The 18,613-nt window shown below is 34.9% G+C and overlaps 1 protein-coding gene across 2 annotated transcripts; it reads right to left on the reverse strand.

Moving 5' to 3' along the window:
* Nucleotides 1-4,216: 4,216 nt before the first annotated feature.
* On the reverse strand, nt 4,217-18,613 carry KPNA5 (karyopherin subunit alpha 5; the record flags this gene model as incomplete). Of its 2 annotated transcripts, none has more annotated exons than XM_079550452.1 (13): nt 4,217-4,404; nt 6,037-6,215; nt 7,901-8,028; nt 8,508-8,633; nt 10,039-10,117; nt 10,816-10,979; nt 12,451-12,550; nt 13,425-13,513; nt 14,166-14,297; nt 15,032-15,126; nt 15,897-15,996; nt 16,083-16,169; nt 18,485-18,613. In XM_079550452.1, 13 exons carry the CDS (start codon nt 18,611-18,613, stop codon nt 4,217-4,219), a joined length of 1,596 nt encoding a protein of 531 aa, XP_079406578.1. The 2 variants fall into 2 exon arrangements, with proteins under 2 accessions (XP_079406578.1, XP_079406577.1); XM_079550451.1 differs by having other exon boundaries at nt 16,068-16,169.

The following is an 18,613-nucleotide window of genomic DNA, read 5'->3' on the forward strand; positions in this document are numbered from 1 at the left end:
GAGAGGTTAGTGAATTTCACCACCAAATGGACAACTGTAGCATTGCACAAACAGGAACTAACAGCAGCGATTCTGAGATCACACAAACTGAGGCTTTTGTTGAAGATAGCATACACACTTGCACCTGATTAAAACCAGAGTGCGTTGCACATGATTAAAACCAATAATTGCAAAGAAGATGAGGTAGATGCCTAAGAATGAAAAGTAAAGGGCTTGCCAAGTGCCCACAATCTGCCCTAAAACCTTTCTTTCAGGCTTGACATTGAGTTCTACTAAAAAGATCAGAGTTCCTTACTGAAAAACCTAGTTGCATTTCCTTAGTGAAAGGTTAAGTACAGCAAAGACCGAACAGTACTGAAGTAACAATACTGAAACTGCAAAAACAAGGGGATAAACAATGAATTTTTGTAGTGCTAAGCATGTAACAAACTAATTGGCAAGAATGCTTCAAAATTTTACATACTGAGAGAAGGCTTGGGGAAGGAAGGCAAGGGAAACAAATTGGTGATTACCAAATTCTCTAGTCCTTAAAGACTTCACTAAGAATTTCCCAAACGAGTGGTCAGTTCTACATGTGATCATCATACAACTGTACGTTTGGTCAGATGTTTAAAAATCTATTTAAAAACAAGAGGTGCTCGGCCAAAGTGCACAAACCAGCCTTTCCAAATTCATTTTTCTCAATGTTGTATTCAAAACGGCATTTGTGCTTTCCAGCCTAAGAAGCCACACTCATTAAAACACCAAACACAGCACGCTTCTGCAAAATAGGTTTTTATTGGTTTCTGTATGGTATTTGGAGATTTAACATTCCCTAAAATTGCATACTACTCATACGTGTTTTGTTACAGTAACTGGCCTTTGGCCTGGATTTAAAGATGCACTATTGCTATCTGAAGATAATACAGGTACATTAAGTCTGTACACGTTATATGAAGATCTTGTGCGGTAACTGAAATTTCTCATTCCAGATTTCAGTGAATTCTTGAGGTCACTGTTGAAATTTTGTCAGCTGGCAGACTAATGACAAAAATCCTCAGTTGGACAATTTATTAAATTTAAACCAACTGAGAACTAGCCACGAAAGAAAAACAATAGTGCATCTTTTTATTTTACTTATGTATTTATTTTTAAGACAGACCTGACAACAGAAACTTTCCAGTTGCCAACTTCTACAACTTATTTCTGGGCCAACATTATTACTATTTTTTGATTGCTGCTAGCAACAGTTTTTAAAGCAAATACTGGAAAATTAAAAAGCTGTATGAACCAGTCCTCAGACAAAAGTGCAACGATGAAAAACTTAGATATGATTCAGTGTGTCAAGAGTAGGGAACTGAAAAATAAATTCCATGCTTTGCATAGTTGCATAGATTAGCTAGCTGGTATTCACATTTAAGCAAAACAAAAGGTGCCCAATACCCAAACTCTCCAAAACTGTATTTTGAAACAGACTTCACAACTGACGGGGCACATCAGTATATCATACAAACACCAAAATGCTTTTTTCAGTTGTTTTTTGTTTTTTGTTTTTTTCCTTCAGTGGTTTCATCTGTTTAGGCAACATTGTTATGCTCACATCTCTACTGACAGGTGACTACACCAGAGCTGACTGTAAGACATCATCTTTTTATACTGTTCATTAATGTGCTTTTAACCAAATGTGCAAGAAATCCAATGATATAACAGGAAGGACCATTTTTTATGCTTACAAAGACATATTTTTTTGAACGTCAGAGTAAACCAAGCGTTGAGTTCAAATAACTGTTTCATTAGCTAAAGCCCATCACTTTTATCTCCCTTTTAAGTTATTACACTTAAATATATCAGACATGAAATATATTTACCTAAATGCATAAAGTGCAGTCACTAACTGTTCAGACAACATACCCACAAACCTGAAGACATTCTTTCAAAACAAATATAATACTTTGTACGCCCCCTCATTTCATTTTCAAGTCTTCCAATTGAGATTTTTATAGTTCAGATTTTGGTTTAAGTTAGAGAGGCTTATAAATGCAGTGTTTGTAAGGTCCTCCAAATAAAAAGCAGGCACAACTGGTTACATAACATTATCAAAACAAGTTTGTTAGAAATAATGGAATACCCTGTTACCTGAATTCTTTATTTCTACACTAGAAGAACATAGAAATTCAGCATTTACTAACAATCGTAGTACATTTCCATGATCACTACCCTGTACTTTGAACAGATGGTGAGAAGGAAGGTCAGCATACGCAAACTGAAAACTGTAAGAGTAAAAAGGGCACAAATACAATCATCTAATATTATATGAAAATTTGGCAGCTGTAACTCAGATTATCACGCTATTCAAAACCATTGTATGCTGTACAAATCTAGGTTTAAAGTGTCATTTGATAAAATATCTCATTATTCAGAGTTCATAAAGTAACAGCACTCCTATATACACACCTCTTACACGTCTAAATTCCAGTACAAAGACTTCAAAAAGAGACTTCATTCCTCCCAGTTACATCTTAGTCAAAACTGATCATTAATCTTAAAAAATCCACTTCAAGTCCCACATTCAATTACAATACAATTATATATTGCTGCAACATCAAAGCGAAACATCTTAGAATCCTAACTTGCACGTAAAAAAAAATCTAGATATAAAATGGTACTGTAGATGATATCACCTTTAATACGTATTTTTCAGTGCATTAAAATATTGTGCACAGTGCCATGGGATAAGTAATTTCACGTTTAAACTGCAGCTTTTTATGAAGTATGACATGCTGTCATATGCCAACTCACTTAACTCAGGAGTTTGAAGATAATACATTAATTACAGATAAAAAAAAAAGAAATCATACTTTAGTTAATCCAAAGTATTAGTTTATCCAAATGAAACATCTACTGATATTCCAGAAACACTGCATATATGCAAGTCCAAGCACAGCACACATTCTTCTGTACTCAAAACTGTTAACGTGAATATTAGAATTCTGTTTCCGTTAGTGTTTAAACAGCAAACACTGTGCACTGCAGAGCCTAAATATTTAGAATACAGTAACTTCTAGTTAGTTTTGGTGTCCACAAACTTAATGTGTATTTACAGTATAACAAATTGTCAATTAGCTGGAAAGGAGTGATTCTCTACTCATTCCTCCTTGCAGTATTTTCATTGTCTTACGAGAAGAGAACTGAGTTAGTTAACTTCCAGAACAACTCAAGTGGTGGTAGCATATTTGATCAAAAATGTAACACCTACTTTCTCAACCTTTAAGAAGCTACTATTACTAGAAAGACTAACACTGCAACGTTTCCCCAACTGAAGTGCTGTTACTACATTTTGGCAGGAGACAGCTGTAAACCATCTGCTTTGTATTTCCAACTGTACAAATGACCATCTCTGTCATCCATGATTGCAGCATTCTTGTGGTAACTACAGCAACCGCTTCCACAGCAAAGTATTGTATTTGTGGCTGACTTTAAATGCCATTTAGCAGCTTTAATTACAGAGCAAGCACCAAGTGACCAGCAAGCCCTCTGCTGATTCCAATTTGAAAACTTCTGAAACAGTCTCTTCCCACATAATTGTGTAAAAGCTTTTTCAGGTACTCAGTATTATATATTGTGTAATTATCATTATATATATGTATTTATGTCTTTAAATACATTTTATAAATAAATTCCAACAGCGTGTGGTAAAGTAAGTAACGTGTGGAAGTTTCATAATTTAAATAAATATTTTTCACATTCCAATTCAGCTTCTAACAAGCTCATCTTTATTTCATGCCTTAGTTCTGAAGCAATGTTCAATGCTTCAATACAAGAGGTAGATTTGATAGACTGGGCAAGTCAAGCCTACCGCCAAAAATACAACTGTCAGTAACTGTATTGCTGATACGGAGTTTGAGACTACAAGAAAGATTCAGAACTACCGCCTAAAATCCTTTTAAGTCTTAGCTTAGCAGTTCCTGTTAAATCACATGTAATGTTTTACTTTAGACATGATTACTCACAGTTGTTTTCTGTACATATGAGAATCAAAAAAAAAAAACCAAACAAGTACAGAACAAAGAACAGTTGTATCTAACAAAATACAAAAGTGCATGAGCTGCTTCTTCATCTATTTCTGCAAAACATACTCAAATTTCCCTCTACCTTTGGCCATAAAGAAAAGACTTCAGGAACACAAACAAAAACTCTACAAGTGTATACATTTTATACTTGTCTTCACTTGAATAGTTCACAACTGAAACCCCTCCATTGGAGCCTCCTGCTGTTGGAAAACAAACTGCTGCTGACTTTCATCCACCTGAGGTGCAATACTGGAATCCTCTTCTTCAACGCCAAAGTAATGCTCTATGAGTTCAAAAGCCTTTTGGTAGATCTCCTGGTTTTCATGTCTCTGAAGAAATTCAATTTTATCAAGTCCTAAGTTCAAAACAAAACATTTTCATAGTCTAGTTTCTTCAGAAGAATTTAAAGAGAAACTGATTCTAAGGATGAAAACTTTCTGGTGGTACTAAGATTAACTGAGATGGTTTGGGGTTGCATTTCTTTTATTTGGTATAACTGATTTTCACATACAATCGTGTGGTTGTGTTTTTTCTTTCTCTTTTTTTCCCCTCCCTTTCTATTCTTTTTGCCTTTTTTTTCTCCACACCAAATGCTCCTAATGGATACATTACTGAATTTCTTAACCCACATACCTTTATGTTTCGTTTTCTGCAACTTCTGCTGAGCAGTTCAAACTATTTTTCATGCTAAAAGAATATAAATTAATCTAGGGAGGAAGTGCCTATTGTACCTACATAGAATTTGTATACACAGAAAACAAGTAAGTATGCAGTCACAACAGCATAAAACTGCTTGCCACATCCATTTCCAATACCCTCATTCCTTTTCTTTCACTCTCACAGTCTTCAAAAACACTAAATTCTATCATCACATCTATCAGCTTAGTATCACTTTTTTTCAAATTTCCTCTGTAATTTGATGATGCTTTGTTTCCAAAGGCTTATCACATGCAAGCTGGAGGAAATAACCTGCTGTCAGAGTACCTGGAGATCAGGTAGATGAAGACTCAGAAGTCATTTTTAGCTGTTTTAAGATGTTTCAGTTTCAATTTACATCAAATTTGGAAGGGCTAAAAAGAAATTCTTCTGGTTATGATAGAGGCTGGAGAAATAAGTGTGATGCCATCAGCTAATTCCCCTACTCAGCTCCAACAGCCTACTCAACTAGCAAATTTATTGTCTAGGTTCTCTATGTGTAAGTGAAATTTAGAACAGATTTGGACAAGATTTGGACCAGAATAAATTTCATTAAGCCAAATAAATACTTTTATTCCTCTTATATGTTAGGCTACAAAGAAGGTCCTGCAGGTTGCAGATTTTAGAAATGCAGCTCCTAAACAGAGAATTCAGATTTAGTGCCTACTTGGAAGAAAAGTTAGTACTATCCGGTCAGATATAATACAGTCATCCAGAACTGTTACGACCAGTTGTTGAAACACAAACATCTGCCATTTTTATGCTGTCAGAAATTACAAAAAGATAAGCCTCCATAAATAATGCCGAACTCATTATGATAACAAAATTGATGTTTAAATTGTAAGTCAGAAGTACCTAGCCATGAAATTCAACAAATGTAATTTTAATTTTGATAGTTTAAACTGCTTTTGAAATACAGTTTAATTCCACAAATCTTAAAAGAAACAGAACAAAATACTTCCACGTATACTCATAAACTTATTATGAATTCTTGCAATTACTGATATTTACTATATTAAAAAGTGACTGACTTCAGGAATAAGCAAAACTAACTCATTCACCCCTATACAGTAATGAAACTGAACAGGACAGAATTATATATTAAAGTAATAAAACTATGCTGCAGGTTTAGGTGATAAATTTATGCCAATACTTAATCTGCGATGATTTAAAGTCTACTTATGTTTGAAGTAAAAATTATTATACTCACCAAAATAGTTCACTACATTTTTTACATTTCCCTGGAACAGGTAAGTTTAGGTATGTAGCCTTGCAGTAAGTAAATTCTTACCATATGCTTCCTCTATAAGGGCACAATAAGGATTAATGCCCATTCCATTTTGCTTAGACTCTTGTTCTCCAAGACGCAGAATATTTTCAAGTCCATTCAAAGCCACCTGTACTATTTTTGAATCCATCACAGTCAGGAGGTCACAAAGAGGCTTGGTACAACCTAGTGCTACCAAATACCTTTAGGACAGCAGAAAAAACAGAAGAGGTTGGGGTGGAAAAGAAGGTCTGATAAACCAGCACATTTACTCTTATATGACGTCGTTACACATTAGCCATGATTTTGTTATAAAATAAATGGTTGAAACAACTGCAACAAATAATCTAAAGCATGAAACACAAAGATAACCTCAGTCTGAAATACAATATATATTCTAATTTATCCTAATGAGAAAATGTAATGTACATTCCTTACAGGACTTCCACATTTGTAGTCTATTCAACTTCTTTCCACTTATGATCCTCAGATGGATTTGAATGAGTACACAAGAAAATGACAGTATTGGCAGTAAGTTCTTTTCTCTGGCATTAGAAACTTTGCAGCCAAAAAAAAAAAAAAAATAATAATCACACAAAGTAAGAAGAGGGGACATGGCTCTGAACTAACACAGTTCATATTGTTAGCCCATCAAGATACCAGTCCAATTATCCACTGGAAAGGACATAACAGTAAATACAACAAAATACTGTGATTCTGAGCAACCTTCTTCTAATTTTGCACAAAATCCTAACTTCTGGAAGACGTTACTTATGTCCTTGTTTCCAGTCTGCATGGAAAACAAGGACACTAATGTTTGTCTGAATCAAAGGATTGTTTAAATATTTATCAGTTGTTTTAAATTATCCTGCAGCTGGACAGTAGTATCTTGGGGATCTTAGAAGTGCTAAAATTTCTTGATAGTGACAGCTGTCATGAAATTTAGCAACTCTGTACTTTATGGTAAGAAGCAACCTTTGTGCTATTACATACATGACATATGTTTGGTATTTGAAGACTGCTATTAAATTTAAGATAACACATTGTGCAAGCTATTAAAATAACAAAACCAAACCCAAACTACCAAGTACCAAAAAACTTTCCTTACCACTGAAAACAAGTAGTGGCAGTACAGTAAGAAAATCAGAATGAGATTTTATTTTTTTTTAATAAACAAACATGCAGTTATTGCAACAAATCTCCCAAACACGCTGGTGGAGTTGCTACATAATTTTGTGCACTCAGGTTTTTAAATTTTTAATACTTTACACAATCATTTTTAAATCCATTTATCAGCTATTGATTGAAATGGATCAGTTTGCTAATGGCTCTCTAGTTTCTCAAAATGTGTTTTATTCTAGTTATTCAACAGGTCCACTGTCTGTAGTATTTTGATAGCTGCCAAGTAGATTTTTAATCAAATCCCATTTTGGAAAAAGTTAGCTATCGGCACAAAGTAACACTGTTAGTGAATTTATGTACATGAAGAAACCACTGAAACTCCTAAGTCCTCCTACAGAGAGATGCAATCATATTGCACAAGCTTCTAAACAACTGTCCTAAAGTTCTCCATTTTCAAAACTCTCACACTGTTTGCTGAATGTTTAAATAGTGCCTGACAGCATAATATTGACTCTGGAAAATAATCCCATGAAAGGTTTACGTCTAACACCCCAAAACCAAATTAATTGAGTTAGTTTATTAATTCTACTGCATAAATTTTCCTATTTTTTTTCTGAGCTTCTGTATGTTTAAGTCAGCACAGACAGAGCTTAAAAAAATTATAGTCATGTTTAGTTTTTTGTTGCCATGTTTGTCAGGATTCAATTTGAGGAAGAACATGCCTCAGAAAAGGTATCCAGGCAGAGAAAACAATACCACAGCTTACCTAATCTGTTCAGGGGTTCCTCCTGATGTTGCATTAGTTATGGCCCATGCTGCTTCTTTTCTGGTGCGAAATTCAGCTTTCTGAAGAATCTCAATCAATATTGGAAAAATATTTGCATCTATAACTGCCTAAGAAACAAGAAGAGGATAACGATAATTTATAGAGGTTAACATACAGAGGGCAAAAAGATTAGTAACCTCACTACAGTGGTAAGCAATGCCTGTTCATATCAAAGGAAGCAATGTTTTCTTAGAAGGCATTCCACTAACTACAAATGCTAAAACAAAATTCAGAACTATTCCAACGTTGCAATTAGTTGATTTCTCTCTGGTGATCAGGATACGCCTTACCAGATAGATCTACTGAAAAATCATGTGATATAAGCACAAAATTTGAAATTTTGAACTAGAAATCAAGCCTCACTTGATCTCAACAGAACTTCACTTTGGCAATTTTATTCAAGACATTCAAAACTTACACAAAATTATAGACTGTTAGGACTACACCAAGTAATGCAATCAATGTAGCATCTTATTTCCCTTTGTGAATGAAAATCAAGTAAAATAGTAAAAACAAACCCACCCAAATTGCTATACATAGTTTGTACCTGAATTTGAGCTCTGTTTCCTGCAGTAATATTAGAAACAGTCCAGCACGCTTCTTTTCGAATAGATTCCTTGGGACTACTAAGCAAATGCAAGAGACAGGGCAATGCAGAGCAATTTAGAATCACCTAAAATAATGGGAGAATTGAAGATTGATTTGTGTATGTATACGCACAGATGAATCACATTACAGGCAAATTCAAAAGAGGTGTACTTTGCAACACATTTACGTGACAAGAAGTATCAGAAATAACATCCAGCATTTGCTCAATACTGTACCGTCTGAATACAAATCCAGTTGTCCATACAATTTGAAAGAAACTGCCCTCAACTAAGTTCACATCAGAAAACTAAAGACACCAAGAGTGCATAAGGCTGCTTAGTGCCAGAGCATGTATTTTTACATGCCTGAGAAGTGTAAACCTAATTAGTTCATTCTTTTTAAAGGGATATATATTTTCTAATTCCTTAATGAAATCTGCTCCAATAGAGCTCACAATAAATTAGGCAATTACCTGATTTCACTATTTTCCTTTTATGCTAGTACTGTAGGCCTTTCAGGCACAATTTCCTTCAAAGGACCTCGGTAACTTTCTTGCATTACTTCAAATTCAATTCTACTTTTCAAAATTTAAACAAAATGTATTTCTGTAACAAACTTTTATCAGTCAGACTATCATACACAAGTTTCTGAACGAAACAAGTGTATGCACTGCTTAAAACAATGTCAACTTTACCTTTGAAGGCTTGAAAAAGGGAATTGTAACACAAATGAATCCCCCAATTAGGAAAATAAATAATTCCACTATTAATGGAAAGCAGCATTTGAAATACCATACAAGAACGAAACAATCTGAACAGTGAATCTATTACAGCAAACAGTGCTGTAATGAAGTGCAGGAATTTTATGATTAAAATACCAGACTAAACTAAATGTCAAATGAGCAGTACAGATTTGTAGAGCTTCCTTCAATTTCATATCACAGAACCTTTTGAGTTGGAAGGGACCCTTAAAAGCCATTAGCCCAACTCCTCTGCCAGGAACAAGGACATCTAAAGCTCCACCAGGGTGCTCAGAGCTCCATCAGCATGACCTTGAACACCTCTAGAGACAGGGCTCCCACCACCTCTCTTAACCAACCTTTTTCCAGTGCCTCACCATCCCTACTGTAAAGAATTTCTTATGTCCAATCTAAATCTCCTGTCTTTTAGTTTGAAACCATTCCCCCTTGTCTTACCTCAACAAACTCTGCTAAAGAAACTGTTCCCTTACTTCTTATAGCCCTCCTTTAGACACAGAAAGGCCATTATCAGGTCATTCTGGAACCTTCTCCAGGTTGAACAGCCCCAGCTCTCTCAGCCTGTCCTCATAAGAGGTGTTCCAACCCTTGGAGCGTTTTTGTGACCTTAATGTATGTGGCCTATAAATATGCAGACACTTGTATTAGACATGCATTCTATTGTAATTTAGTATGATATTTTTACAACTACTTTCCTTCCAGACAATTCTTTTTTCTTAAATCAACGTCTTACCTGTGTTTGAATATCATCACCAGTAACAATATTTCCAACTGCTCTTAATGCAGGGGATACCACTTTGTAATCATTGTGCCTGGAGACAAATATTGCTTGATGTTAACAAGTAGCACAGTATAATTGTGAATTTTCAGTTAGCAGTGATTTGCTTTGGGTGGTAAACTTTTAGTTATAGAGAACACAGCATTACTTCATCCTGTTCTCCTGTTATTTAAACAAGTTTCACAAGTGCAACCAAATGGACCTGTACTATGTTGTCAGTGTTGGGAACTACCATCTGACCTATGCTGCAGTCCCCATTCAAACACAGGGATTTAAGTCTCCTTCTCAAGGAAAATAACGAACCATAAAATAAGTATTCTGCAACAGTTCAAAAGTAGCACAAGCCTCACTCCAGACTTTGTGAGTTCAAAAAAAATATATCAGTTTTCAACAAGAAAAAATGCAACATGAAAATTAAAATTTTTAAGCTGAGAGATTGATTCACAATTAAAACTTCATCTTCAGTCAACACCTTTCTATTCTTCCATGCAAATGAAATCCTACTTCTTCTTATTATTTAACATCAAGGAGTATTTTAGAGAAAGCATTTTTCACTGTCAACCGTTGAAAAAATCCCAGGAGCCAAGCAAGCTAGGAGATAGCTGAAAAGCTATCAGACTGATATGCTCATTGTTTCATAAAAATAAATTCAGATTTCAGGTGAAAAAACACAACTCTGTTTGTATTCATTAACTATATCACAAGGCAGTTACTGGTAAAGAGAGAACTTACATAAGCAACTCTACCAATCTTCGGCACACTCCAGAATCAATAACAGCTTGGATTTTATCATTGGGTCCATCTGAAAGGTAAGAGAGGGCCCAGCAAGCATCTGCTAATACATCCGGATCACTGCTAAACAACAGTCTTGATAAAACATTTAAGCAAGGAGCAACCTGGGTTAAAGAAAAATGTTGCAAAATTAAGTGTTTTGTGTACTTCAGAAAACATTCTGCAAAGGCATATAAATGCAACACTATTTACTGCCAAACCATGAGTTCATCAGTGAAACAGGACCTAGGTGAAACATTTTCTGATTAAACTAGACATCCAATTCAAATCAGCAAATTAGCTAAATTTCAATTAACAGCCTACTTACTTGCAGATACTACATTAGGTGTATGGTTGCTCAGCTTTAACAACTATCTGCTTCTAGAGATAATCAAGAATTACTGATGCTTTCCTGAATCACTCAAAAGAACAATCGTACAGAAGCACGATTCATTATTAGTAATAATCAATTTGCAGTCACTTTAAGACAAAGAATCTAAGAGTAAAATCAACATTCACTGATTCAAACAAGCTATGGCTAACCTCATTTCAGCTAAAAGCTCTGACCCTAATACCCTCCAACTTAAAACCATTTCCCCTTGTCCTGCAGTTATCAACCCTTTCAAAGAGTTCCTAACTGTGTCCTGCTAGTACTATCGCTAAGGACAAGAAGGAAAGGAGTTATTCTTATTAGCAGCTGCATACAGGATATCCTCCTCCACTAAAGTTAAAGTAGCTTAAGCAGCAAGGAATCTTCTTTTTTTTTTTTTTTTTTTTTTTGCTGCCAGAATGAAACACTACTGGAAGACATAATTTAGCTACAGCAATTGTGAGGTGATTGATTAACTAGCATCAGAAATCTCCTTTTGTAGTAATTCCTGCAGAGAAATTAACAAGTAGCAACTCCGTATTCTGTGAGTGAAGTTTTAAGACACACAAATTGACTCCAAATAACATTCAGCAATCATTTTAACATCAGCCAGAATACTCAACATGATATTCCATTTTCTACTGCCACTACCATTACAAGAAATTAAATTTCATACTGAAAATAAAAAGCTAATACTCCTAACTAGAGACAGTCTTACTGTCTCAAAAAGTGGAGATAAAGCGAATGAGAGAGGGCAAATCACCTCTGTCACAGTAGTCTGAATTAATTGAATTTTTTGCTCTATAAACAGCAAGGAAAATTTTATTCCTGCAATATCTTATTAAGTAATCACAGCATAAAAAAAGGAAAGTAAAAAAGAAAAGCTTCAATCATAACTCACATCCTCTAACACATACCTACAGAAAACACAGACCAAAAGGATTTGGTGCCACCAAAAAAGTACTCCTTGCTTGCCACTGCTTCAGTGAATGACTACCTGCATCTGACTAAATAACTTCTCAAACTTCTCAGTCATTTAATTATTTCATTTAATTGCTAACAGATCAAAGTAGAAAATGTTGAGCAGATACAACAAATAGACTCAATTTTATGTTTTTAATGTGATCACACAGTCTTGTCTATCTCCAGATAGAAAGACTGCATTATATTACAAACAGAGGCTTCCTTTAGCTTTCCAGTTTCTTGAAATGAGTACTTCATTATACCTTACTGAAGTCTGGAGGTGGATTCTTGCCTCTACAGAGATTTGAGAGTGCCCAGACTGCATTTCTAGTTGTGGTAAGACGATTTGAATTTGTTAACAGTCTGTCAAAGAGATAAAAAATAAAAATAAAAAATCGTTGCAAAGGTTTTTTCTCATCTACTGTCATCAATGCCTTGTATCACAAAACAAAAAACAATCTTCTTATTGGGCACCAGTTCTACATTATTTCTCTTTATAGTTTAAATGACACTGAATTTTCTTAGAAGGGACTGTTATGTGCATAAACATCACATTCCTAAAACAAATACACACGCGTATAAAGTAAGCCACTGCTCATATGAAAATAAAAAAAATCACCTGACTAATCCTTTTCAAAGTGGTTAGAAAATGCAACCTACCCTAGAGCTAACACTGATGTTTTAATTCGTAAGACCCAATTAATATTTTAATAAAGGCTGCATAAAATACTAGAACTTGAAGATTTTTTTTTTCATTTGTTTTACTGTTTTTAACAGAATAGACCTGGAAAAATTCAATAGCTGAAAAATCAGGTTCACTTTCAGATACATATCAAAACTTATCAAACCCTTCAGCCTTTAAATCCTCAAGGAAAGCAATCACATTATGTTACTTTAAGCTGTTTTAAAAATGTTTTAAGTCAACTTGGCATTTTAAGTTCAAATAACTTGAATGCTAGTTGTGTTGGGTAGCTTTTTCCCCTGTGACCAAGCTACTTTATAGCCCACTGTAGAAGTACAGTAAGCAGTGGAATTATACTCATAATGAAGAGAAATCTGCCAGTGGAACACTGCTCGTGTAACAAGCAGTCTGCTGGCACATCTCAGCAACCAAACACAGACTGAAGTTTGGAGCTATCAGACAAAAAAGCAGGGAAGCCAACCAGTTAGAATCACACAAATGTATCACTTACATCATCTTTCCCACCTGATGTTGGTAACAATTTGTAATACTTACTCCAAGAGGGGTGGTAATATTCCACAGTTTAAGACGAAGTCTCTGCATTCTGCGTTATCACCAGCAATGTTACCAAGAGCCCACACTGCCTTAAAAATGAAAGCATCCAAGTGAACTTATACATGTCTGCAAATCAGATATCTACATATCTGTACAAATAGTCTACATATTTTTACAGCAAACACAAGGGAATCCAAAAAGTCACAGCATAATTCTTAATATAACACTTCAGAAGACTACTGATTTATATTCTGAATTTTCTGTGAACTTATGCAAAGTCTGTAATATTACCTATTATGTGAAGATGAAAATACAGAAAAACTAACAAAAAACAAATTCAGGAAGACACTGATTAAGACTTTAAGAAGAAGTACCTAAGAAATAAAGCTGCGTTGTAATCTAGAACATTTTGTTTTCCACTATATTCTGTTACCCTGTTTTAGATTCTGTCCACTTGTACATAGCACAAAAGAAATGAGGTGCTTTCCTCAGATTATTAAACAATATTAAAAAAAAAGAAACAAAACAGGCTCATAAGGACTCGGAAAAATTGGAAGGGGTTAGGGGATCATAAGGGAAATCTGAATCCAAATTTCTGTTTTCCTGGAGTCAAATCAGTGGTCTAACAGGTCAATGGGACTCAGGTTTCTTTATCTGAACTAAAAGAAAAAAAACTGGAGGGGAGGAAAGACATTCCTAAATTAATTTTGAAGTTATAAAACATTGCAAGAAAACAGTTACCTGTTCCTGTACATCTTCATGTTCTGAACTAAGCAATTTTATAAAAATTGGAACAGCTCCAGTTTCAATTACAACTTTTGTATGTAGAAAGGTTCCAGATGCTATGTTTGTTAGAGCCCAAGCTGCTTCAAACTGTTGAGGAGAAAAAAAAAAACAAACAAAAAACATGTTAAATAACTCAGCAGAAAACAAACAAACAAAAAAACCCAAAAATTTATTGTAAGCAGTTTGACACAAGAATTCCAGAGGTTACTTTTCCAACTTTTTTTCCTTTCCACTGAAACATGTTACTGTAATTTCTGTGCATTATCTCTACCAACTGGGGTAATCTTTTTATGCTATGCTCAGTCATTTCAACACAAATGTGCACAAGTTTACCAGTTACTCTTACTGTTTGTCACTTATTTTTCCAAGATTTCTTTCCAAGAGTTTTAGCTTTCAAGTTTGCATGTATTTTATTTCTTTTGTAAGATTTCAACTGTAGAACAGTAACACTACTTCCAAGGAAAAAAAAAACAAAACAAAACTGAAAAATAAAAAAACCCACCCAGATTCTGCTCACACATCTACACTGATACTTTCAATACACCATTCTGGAAATTCTCTTGAACAAAGACCTCTTTCTGCATCCAAATACATGACCAGCTAAATACATTACCCTAAAGACTACTGTGAAATTCACAAGAGTTGAGCTACAATTCCAGTGGCAATTGTTAAAACTTAGGATATCTAAAACTTACAGCTTTGATAGATATAATTACATTTTCTTATTTTTAATTTTTTTTTTTAATTAACATGTTTTCCAAAGCTGTTCTCAGGATTTCTGACCCCATTCCAAACCTTAACCAAGCAGCAGCCAAACTCACTTGCAGTGTGTAATTCTCATTCCTCTCTAGAAACTTCACAAATCTCTGTACTACTCCAGGTTTTTGGATGACTTCATCTATGGGTGGATTAGGCTCTGGGGGATAAAAATACAAAACCACATATGCATAAGACTAACGAGAAAAGACCACTGCAGTTACTTTTTCAGTACAACACAAAACATGAATGATTCTCAGAAAACTTAACATAAATTTTCAGACATTTTAATAGGTCTGAAGGAAGGAGTTAAGCTTTTTTTCCTTCTGAAGATTGCTGGATAATCTCTTAACACGCTATAACTTAGCAATTGCTTTATTCTGTACAATAACACATACTGTCGCCTATTGGGAGATTAGCACAACACTCTTCCCTCAATCAATAGAAAAACTGCTGTTAAACTTTAAATAATCAAGCATATGCCTGTACAGTACTTTACAAATACCAGCATGAATTTAAGACTACATTTTTACAATCCCAACAAGAACACGAACGACAACAACACAAAATTGCAGCCATTCTTTGGCAAGTCATAGTTTTTATCCCCTCAAACACAGAATTAGAAAATCAATTACCGAAACAAGTAGCTCAAGTAATGGTAGCGTGCTGTTGTTAGTTACTGCCTTGGCTGCTTCAATCAAAATATCCTTTTCTGTGATTTTGTCCAGAAGACTTAACAACAGAATAATAAAGCTTTTTGCATTTAGTCGTTAGGTTAGAATAGATTTGGTACTGTTTTTGTTACACACAAACTGAGAAGCTTCTGCAAGCTCTACTTTAAAAAAGCAAAATTTAATGTTAACTGACTCTGTTTGACTAAAATTTGTAATAACAAAATAAGAGGAAGAAGAAAAAGCAACACTTACATACCTTTAGATAACAATTTCCTGAATTTCTGAGTTGCTGTGAGTTGCTGATCAGGATCATCTGAGAAAATCATCTGCACCATATCAACTGTAATAACTTCTTCCTAAAAACGAAACAGGTATTTTGTAGGACTAGTATAAACACATAAAGTTCTAAACATTCTAGAGTTATTACCTCTGGAATAGGTACAGTAGAGCTGACGTCAGGATCCTGAATTGGACTTTCCACCATAGATTCTTCATTTCCCGGGAGAGAAACATTTCGGCGTTTAAAGAGCTAAACAAAGAAGAAATGTGGGGGGAGTTTATCACACAGTGGATACTGATTATTACTTGAGGACACTGGCTTTCACCTGTACGAATCAAAACGCTTCAACTCACCTTCCAGTTCATTCACACAAATGGAATTCTACTTTAAAGTTTTAAGAACGTAACAGAAAAAAACACTGCTATCTTCAGCATCTTGATAAATAGTGCTGCAATACTTGAGGCCAAAATTAACAAAACTGAAGGTTTTGAGCAAAGAAAAGATTTATAAATCTTTCAGACAATGGCGATGATGATACAAATCTTTTTATTTTCATTGTTTCATACTTCATAGTTTAGCATTTCTTTTTAAGAGGGAAATAGTATTCTTTCTTAATTTTGAGGCAAAAAACATCAACACAAAGGCAAAGTCTGTGTGTCAGCACACTGTACTCCACACTTTAAAAGAAAGCATAAAATCTCCTTGCATGCCAATTGAACAGTAGCTACACTTAGTATACAAGTTTATTTAGCAAACTAAAACTGTAGTTGGAAACAAATGACGTAGATTGAAGGCAAGCTTTCAAATTATGTAACCTTAAATGTTCTCTATATCCAAAAAACATTTGCTACTGGCTTCAAACACCACGTGTGTTTAAAATACATACCTGTGCTGCAGTATTTAATAAGCTATGCTTAATGAGTACCTCCTCATTTTCTAGCATGCAAACATAACAATCACGTTAGCCTGTTTACTCCCACAGACCAAACCTACAGTTAGTACCTTTAATTCACTACTACTCATAAAACTACAATCCTTAACAATTCTAAGAATATCATGTTGGTAAACTTAAAAGCAAATATTAGAATCTCAGACCACTGAGTGTCTCAGATTTCATTGGGAAGCATAATAATGAAAACTCCTGTTAAGTCCTGAAGTAAGCGTTGTTCTCAAAGTTGTCTACAGACATTTCAGTATTTCTGTGGTCACAGGTGCCCAAAACTAAATGAGAAACACCATGTTTACATGTAGTTATATTTCAGATAGGAACCTAAAACAAAGCATTCTCTCCTTTGCTTGATCAAACTCTGGATTGAGCACAAACTTGGACCCTAACAATTGCACAGTCCTGAACACAAACAAGGTTTTAATTAAACCCACAAAAGGAAGAAGAATCAATGTTCCTCTTTTAGAAAATCAGCCATTCTTCCTAGCACTCAACAATGCCATACAGGATCTTGTAAAATGTAAATGATAAAAACGTAAACCATTTTTGTCCAGGAAGACACTCTCTCTACAATTTATAATTTATCTGGAGCAAAACCAGACTCATTTCCCTGCACAAACTTGATCCTACCAGTGCTAAAGGAGATGAAAACACCCATCCAACAATTATGGTCAAGGTATTCTCAACTATCGCAACATTCAGCATGGGAAACAATGTTTTTCTCTTTGTTTTAATAAATTATTTACCTACGGAGCATTTATTACAAAATACACAGAACTTTCAGCAGGAACTGCAATTCAGAAGAACTCAATCACAGGTAAATGCTCCAGCAGCATACTGCTTCTTACTCTTACCTCTCTGGCCCAACTAATATAAATTCTTTTTCCATGCAGTAGCACCACTCTCCCAGGAGAAGGGTAAGCACTCCCACCTCAGAGGGGACTGTAGATCAGTGCCTGGGACACACTAGGTGGTGGGAGACAAAAGTCAGCCACTTTAGAGCAAGCAGAAGAAAAAACTATATTCCTCATTTTCCAGGCAATGAACTACTAAATATTTTGGGGAAAGGAATTACTACCAACTATGAAATTATACAGTACTCTGAACACTAAAAAATAAAAATCAAAATCAATAAAGACAACTTAAATATCGTATTAAAATATCTGTAATTTCATGTTTACAGACCACTATTTGTTGACCACTACATTACGCTATGATAGAAAAACTCTTGGGCAATTTGAAGTCCATTCCTCTCACTTCTAATAGTGCATTTCTGGCGCAAATTTTAGAAGAGAATGCAGGTTTTCCCATTCTTCCCAGAAATAAGGTTAGTCTTTCAGCTCAGTTTTCTGCTCACATATTGAAAACGAGACTAAGGACTCGATTTAAGACACAGGTCTCTACTTAAAATGCCACAGTGACTTACAGGGCTTGTGTCCACCTTTTTGATTTATAATCCTACCAAGAGGTGCCTTGTGCTCCCCAAGATTGCACAGAAAACACTTTTAATTTGGTGCTCTGGCTTCTGCTTCACAGGAGGAATCTGCTCAAGTCCTTTCACATATCTGAATTCAACTGCATGAGCATTTAACAGTTAACAGCTCATCAGGATACTTACTTGTTCTTCCCTTTTCTGTTTCCGAAGCTGGATTCCTTCCTCTTCTCTTCGTCTGCGCATTTCTTGAGGATTAAGTGCATTATTTTTGTAGCTTTTCATTCTGAAGTTATCCTTCCCTGGGCTTGACAT

This window comes from Tetrao urogallus (assembly GCF_951394365.1).
Source record: "Tetrao urogallus genome assembly, chromosome: 2".
Classification (NCBI taxonomy): Eukaryota; Metazoa; Chordata; class Aves; order Galliformes; family Phasianidae; genus Tetrao; species Tetrao urogallus.